At 47.0% G+C, this 7,199-nt stretch overlaps 1 protein-coding gene across 1 annotated transcript; it reads left to right on the top strand.

The window, feature by feature from the left end:
* Positions 1-3,384: 3,384 nt before the first annotated feature.
* Positions 3,385-5,829, top strand: LOC119338912. The gene is made up of 7 exons (XM_037611121.1): positions 3,385-3,595; positions 3,876-4,048; positions 4,184-4,295; positions 4,473-4,573; positions 4,657-4,705; positions 5,502-5,553; positions 5,749-5,829. The coding sequence occupies exons 1-7, from the start codon at positions 3,385-3,387 to the stop codon at positions 5,750-5,752; spliced, it is 702 nt and encodes a 233-aa protein (XP_037467018.1). The 3' UTR covers positions 5,753-5,829.
* Positions 5,830-7,199: the final 1,370 nt, after the last annotated feature.

Below are 7,199 nucleotides of genomic sequence, written 5' to 3'. Positions count from 1 at the left end.
CAATGGTATTGATGTCCTCATCAGAGATGAAGTCAGAGGAGCCACGAGGCGGCCACAAGGACGGAGGGCGCGCCCGGGGGGTAGGGCGTGCCCCCTACCCTTGTGGGTCCCCGTGACCCTCCTAACCTAATTCTTTCGCCAGTATATTCCTATATATCCCCAAACCAACAAAGACATCCATGAAAGTACTTTTCCGCCGCTGCAATATTCTGTACCCATGAGATGCCATCTAGGGACCTTTCTCGGCATCCTGCCGGAGGGGGATTTGATCACGGAGGGCTTCTACATCAACTCTATTGCCCTTTCGATGAAGCGTGAGTAGTTTACCACAGACCTATGGGTCCATAGCTAGTAGCTAGATGGCTTCTTCTGTCTCTTTGATTCTCAATACCATGTTTTGCTCGATGTTCTTGGAGATGCATTCGATGCAATACTTTTTTGCAGCGTGTTTGCCGAGATCCGATGAATTGTGGATTTATGATCAGCTTATCTATGAATGTTATTTGAATCTTCTCTGAATTCTTATATTCATGATTTGATATCTTTGTAAATCTCTTCGAACTATCAGTTTAGTTTGGCCAACTAGATTGGTTTTCCTTGCAATGGGAGAATTCACTACTGCAGGATGCTGCTAACGCGACACTACGATCAGAGACCCTTCGAGAAACTGTGTGCGATGCAATAATCGCAAACGGTGGTGTCAGAGAACCGTCAAAAATGTCCAAAACGTTTGCGATGATGGATGCATCAAACAAGGTTCAGATTTTAGTTGCGTGTGTGATGCAGGGCATACGGTTCAATTCAATTAACTATTTGCGATGAGGAGGAACAAAAGAAATGAGTAGCCAGATGAAGGCATGTGCGATACACGGCATACGGTTCACTCGGATGAACTGTTTGTGATTAGGCAACACAAAAGAAACAATCCGGGAGATCAAGGTGTGTGTGTGCGATATAGAGCATGCGGTTCACTCGGATGAACTGTTTGTGTTGAGATAAAAGAACAGAAATGGTTCAATATAACAAGATGTGTGTGATACGCGGCAAACAGGTCTGTAATCAGCAATGTGTGGGAATAGCGATAACAACACATGCGATTCCTGTTAACAAGCCGTGTGTGTTGTGAGCAAACGATTGGTGGTATACAATCGTTAGTGATTGATGAAATCGTCACCGACGGGTTCCCTTGTTTAGTCCGTGTGCGATGTGATTTGCTCTGTTTATAGAGCATCAACAAATATACTTAAAAAGATAGCATTGCATAACCAAATTAAGGATACAATTAGACAAGTGACTACACAGATAACATTTTCACACACCAAAGTAAGCAATCACATGCATACTAAACTAGGTGAAACGAGGATCTAATCATCTACTTCTTGTTACGACGACGCTTGCCATTGCTCTGCTTCTGGCTCGATCCCTGGCCGTTTTGGGAAGGAGGCACTTCCTCATGTCAATGATCCACCTGTACATATCGTAGCACGTGTATGCCTCCTTGTCCGCGTATACGATGTGATCTTTGTCGAGTTTCTCCATCCAGGCCAAGTGCCAGGCACGCTTGTCGTTGTTGTAGGAATCATGTATGTCTCTGTAGTAGGGGTCGATGATGGCCTCGGCGAGGTGAACCAGTGAGTCCTTCTCATGCTCCTTGCTGCCCCAGACTTGTATTGGCCCTTGAAGTCGACAAGATTCTGGCAGACGATGCCCGAATTCTTGAGCGCCTTGACATCGTTGGTGATGTCGACCGTAGCGAACATGTAGTGGGGGTTGTTCACAAACCTGGCAAAATGCTCGCAAGGCCTTGTGGCCAGGCAGTTGTGGTAGACGAGGATGTGGTGGCCCACGCACATCTGGGCAACGACGACCTTGGGACGAGACCCAACACGAGCGTGGGTGTGCTCGATGTCGAACCCGACCACCTTGTACTTCTCGTCGGCAAGCAACAGCTCCATGATGCGGATGGAGTGCTCCACCCAGACCGGGTGGTTGGTGTACACCACCGAGAGCTCCTCGAACCTTCGGTGGGTGTCCACCACGGCATGGATGGTGAACTGCTGCTCGTCGCTGGCAGCCACTCGGAGCGCCACTGGAGCTGCACAGGATACTCTCTAAGAATTTGTCATGGTGGGTGTGCTTCTTGCACTGATGGGCGTGATCAAAAGGTTGAAGAGACACAAGGGTTAAATAGCCGGTGTAACAAATGGGGGCCAGCCGGCCTGTAATCGTCACGTCTTGTCATGGCGTTCTTAGCAGAGGATTCTAGTGCATGCTTAACAACACCACATTGTAGTGAGGATTCTAGTGCACGCTTGACAACACCGCACTGCAGTTTGACCACGCGTGGGCTCGAAGAGGCGCCAGATGTATCATCAGTGAGCCTGTTCCCGTGCTACCGCGCAAGCTTCCCGTATGGCTTGGATTGCCACACGTCGGCTAGAAGAGGGACAAATCATGGGAGTTTATTGGCAAAAATCTTTGTAAAAACGAAGTGTGTGGAATGACTTCGGTCGTAAGTTTACACGTGGGTGATGAGGTCAAAGTTACACAGAAGGGTGACGATGGACACTCGAGTGCGATAATTAATTCTGCACTCTACAGGGCACACGGTGGAAGAAACCAACGGTGTGCAATTGAAAGCACAAGTGCTCCCTGGGTGATTTTGGTAATTAATGTCAACATATCTCTTGTTGGACTAATACCTTTATCTAGTGTATTTCAGATAAGTCCAATAGTGGAGTGGCACAGACAAGAGGATGTGGAACCCCTTCAAGATGCTAAGGACAAAGGATTGGCTCAAGCTCTAAAGTTCAAGACTCTACATTTTCTATTTCGGTGATCCAAGATCACATTGAGTCCATAGGAAAGACAATTTAAACCAATAAAGAGGCTAGCCAACTCGCTCCCACGGTGATCCCTCGATGTCATGCATTCGTGATCGTCGGGTCGTCCATGTTCTGAGCCTGGGCCGTCAGATCTTCACCTCTGGTAAATCTAATATTCACCTATTGGTAAGTTTTTTTAGAGTATGACTGGTGGGCTCATTTCTGGCATCTATCGACTGGGTCAAACGTCGCGCAGGTGCGAAAGGATATTGGCCAATCCTCTCCTCGCACGCGGCGTGCTTCTAGTGGGTCGTGGAACCCTAGACCCCTTTCCCTAATCCCACGGCCGCCTCCATCCCCCACCCCGAGTGTGCCCGGGCTCTGCCTCCTCCTCCTCCTCCTCCACCATCCCTTCTCTTCTCACTCTTCCTCCTATCGCAGCCGCCTCCTCTTCTCCCTCTCTTCCTCCTCCTCGCCCCACGTGGCCCCTCTTGCGCTGCTCCTCTCCACCTCATATCCGGCATCTTTGTTGCCTCCATAGATCGAGGAGGATGGCACGATGACGACCATGATGCATCGGACATCCCAGATCGACTACGCCATGGAAGCCATGAGAGTTGGCCGAGGAAGAGGGGGCAGGGCCGCAGGCCATGAAGGGCACGACGGCTGCGGGCGGAAGCAGCATGGGTTGAAGGAGCGGCGGATGTGGGCAGGGTCGGAGGTTGGGGGAGACTCGTTGGCTGGGCGACAGCGAGCGCCGGTGAGTGCAAGCATGTATTTCAAGAAGCGTCCTCTCCTACAAGGCTGGCAAGGACGACGTCGTCGCCCTCGCAGGTCCTCCTCGCATCCCTTTTGTTCCCCCTCCCCTGCCTCCTCACCTTGCCTTTTTGTTGGACGCAATGTAAGACAGCCCGCAGGCAAGCTCAAGCTGGAGGCGATGAAATCCCTTCTTGTGCCAGAATCTAACTTCTTATTTGTGCAGTGTTCTTTTGCTTCTATGTATTGTACCATGGTTGTGCTCTGACCAGATCGTTCCCATTTGTTTTGTAGGTTCTATGATCTGTTGCATCTCTGTTCTCCTAGTTAAGGTTTATGTGGGTGCTATCATGGTGCTTGGTCTGCTGATCATTTTAATGTTCTGGATCTGGGGTGTGGCTGCAGGAGAGGGGAGGCGGCCAATGACAGGGAGAAGGAGCAGGCCATCGAGGAGTGCAAGCAGAAGGGTAAGATGTGTATTTTTTTCATATTTTTACAGATGATCTTGACTATTTTGCAACATGTATTGCATTTCCAGGGATTATCCTCTTGCTTATTTAGTATTTCCTCTGTCCTCTGAAGATTAATTTTGGCCCATAGAGTTTCCGGTGACTGGAAGTCTGAAACTGAAGACAGGGCATATTGTTTTGGTTATGAGTGGTTGGAGATATTGTGGCTTGATGTCCCTAGAGCAGTCAGACCCTTCCAAGATAGGTGAGCCTGATTTATTCTACAATTCTTCCACCATAGTACATGAAAAGGAATATGTTCTACCTATCGGCACCATTTCTTGTGGAGGATTGGTGCTTCCCCTTTATTTTGTCACACTTTGGTGTCCTTGAGTTCAGAATAGATTCACCATTGTTATGATTCTTCTTCATATATTCCCAGGTGTTAAAATCCTAGGTGACAAGGGCATTGTGGTGGTGCGATCCATGTCTCCTGCGAGCGCTCGGCATGGCGTCCACAGCCCCAAAGAGCAGGGCTTCAAGGTTCTTTTCATTTAATGACTTGATTTGTTTCTCCTATGTTGTGCGCGATTACTAACTAAAACTATAGCTCTGCTATGTATCAGGGTGGACAACAAGCTTCACTTGATGAAAGCATTTCCCTTCTAAAACAGAGTACTGCTGAGATTAATGCACAAGTTAGTCTTGATACTAAGGTGGTTATGGGATTGCTTGACCTATGCTAGGTCAATATGTCAGCCAACCACTTAAAAATAATCATTTGGATTTCTTCCTATGAACTCTGAAACCTGACGAGTGACGACGCATAAAAAATTAGCAATAGAAGGTGTCAGTGAACACGAGTACTCAGTCAAGAGAAATATAGCGGTAGATACTTTACAGTGTAATTTTATATAAGAATAAATAAATGGCACTTAAGTTGTTAAGAAATTGTTGTTTGAGTATTGTCTCACCCTTTATCTGCTCTCTCGAAAACTATGGATTGCTATGGGCTGGAGCTCCAGGGGAGGAGGGAGGTAAGCGTGGATGCAATGGATATTGTTCGGATAAAAAATTGGGTGGAAACTGAGTAGTGACACTGAGACTTATTCCATTTGTTTCTCCTTTGCCCTTTTAATCAAGAACAACGTTCAGAGCTGCGTGGTTGTCGAAATATAATTCTGTAAAGGAGAAATATTGATATCATGCAATGATCAGTGCAGAGTAGGATAGTTATAGAGTTCTTCCTTAGTTTTCATTGAGCAAAGATTGGATATGTGCGATTTGTTCTAATACCAAGTAAATCTTGGTGTGCATAGTTTTTTCCTATATTCGTTTAAAAAAATTGGGACTTGATGTGAAAAAGGGTGTGTGTTGACATGCATGTAACCAAATCATGGATTAATGTGAGGTACTATATATACTTGCCTATCTCTTTGCAAAACCTTATGGTCCTCTTTGATACAACTAGGAACATCAAAACCAAATGGGATTTCATTGAGTGTACTTCAGATGGCCATACTGTAAGTGCACCATTACTAAATAGTATATGAATCTGCCTTGTATAATTAAGACACACTTTCTACATAGCGCTGCTATATATTGATACTGTGTGATCACTTAACATAAATCTTGGTAGGCGATTTGCTCGCCTAACTCTCTGGTTGCATATAATTTGATCCTGATAGTGACATGATTTACTCTGTTTGATCAAACAGATAGAAGCCAAAGCTGTTTTACGTGAATCTAATGACGTCCCTGCTGCTATAAGCTAGGAAATTGACAAATTCAACATTGGCAATCTGGTTTTGTGCTCTTCGTCCAAAAGCATATTCCGATAGTGAGATTCTTATTGTGGATGTTTCAGCGTCGACCTGAATTTTGTTAACCTATTACAGAAAGACCTTCTAGGGTGATTAGCTGCAGTACTGTGACAAATAATGAAAAAAATCAGTGTCTTCTCATTTAATATTCTAGCTGCAACTACTTGACTACAAGTTTTATGTGGAATTTTTCTGTACAACTTGCACTGAGGGAGTCCTGGATTAAGGGGTCCTCGGATAGCCGGATTGTATGCATATGCCAGACTGTTGGACTATGAAGATACAAGATAGAAGACTTCGTCCCGTGTCCGGATGGGACTCTCCTTTACTTGGAAGGCAAGCTTGGTGGTTAAGATATGAACATTCCTTTCTCTGTAACCGACTCTTTATAACCCTAGCCCACTCCGATGTCTATATAAACCGGAGGGTTTAGTCCGTAGGACAAGAACAATCATAACCATAGCCTAGCTTCTAGGGTTTAGCCTCTACGATCTCGTGGTAGATCAACTCTTGTAATACTCATATCATCATGATCAATCAAGCAGGAAGTAGGGTATTACCTCCATTGAGAGGGCCCGAACCTAGGTAAACATCCGTGTCCCCCGCCTCCTGTTACCATTAGCCTTAGACGCACAGTTCGGGACCCCCTACCCGAGATCCGCCGGTTTTGACACCGATATTGGTGCTTTCATTGAGAGTTCCACTGTGTCACCACCATAAGGCTTGATGGCTCCTTCAACCATCTACAACAACACTGTCCAGGGGGAAGTTTTCTCCCCGGACAGATCTTCGTATTTAGCGGCTTCGCACCGCGGGCCAACTCGCTTGGCCATCTGGAGCAGATTGACAACTACGCCCCTGGCCATCAGGTCAGGTTTGGAAGCTTGAACTACACCGCCGACATCCACGGAGACTTGATCTTCGACGGATTCGAGCCCATGACAGTCGCGCCCTACCGCCATGATGAGCATGACCTAAATCTGTCATCAAACTATGCGCAGGAGATCGCGCCTGTAACCGCACTGGCCCTAGATCCAGAGCAAAGCCCACCATCGGAGGACGGGAGGCTCAACCCCGCACGGAAGCCGCGGACTCAATGGCGCTAGAGACGAACACAGATCTGACCTCCAACAAGGCCTGTGTCATCAGAACCTCAGCCTCGTCTCCGGGCATAGGCTCCAAACCGCATGTATCCGCACCCATCAAATCTGACCGGGCGCCGATTTTAGAGTTCAGCTCCGCGGACATCTTCCAACACTCACCCTTAGGCGACGTGTTAAACTCATTAAAGTCCCTCTCCTTGTCAGGAGATTCTTGGCTGAACTATGTCCGGCTTGAGTGGGAAG

Source organism: Triticum dicoccoides, chromosome 7B, assembly GCF_002162155.2.
Source record: "Triticum dicoccoides isolate Atlit2015 ecotype Zavitan chromosome 7B, WEW_v2.0, whole genome shotgun sequence".
NCBI lineage: Eukaryota > Viridiplantae > Streptophyta > Magnoliopsida > Poales > Poaceae > Triticum > Triticum dicoccoides.
The sequence above is the reverse complement of the archived record's forward strand: the minus strand, read 5'-3'. Positions and strand labels throughout refer to the sequence as shown.

What these genes read in the sequence shown, in the direction of transcription:
- LOC119338912 (XM_037611121.1), top strand. Translation starts at nt 3,385, where the DNA reads ATGACGACCATGATGCATCGGACATCCCAGATCGACTACGCCATGGAA. An exon ending in CGAGGAGTGCAAGCAGAAGG is followed by an intron (nt 4,049 to 4,183) that starts GTAAGATGTGTA and finishes TGGCCCATAGAG; the next exon opens with TTTCCGGTGACTGGAAGTCT. An exon ending in CATTTCCCTTCTAAAACAGA is followed by an intron (nt 4,706 to 5,501) that starts GTACTGCTGAGA and finishes TGATACAACTAG; the next exon opens with GAACATCAAAACCAAATGGG.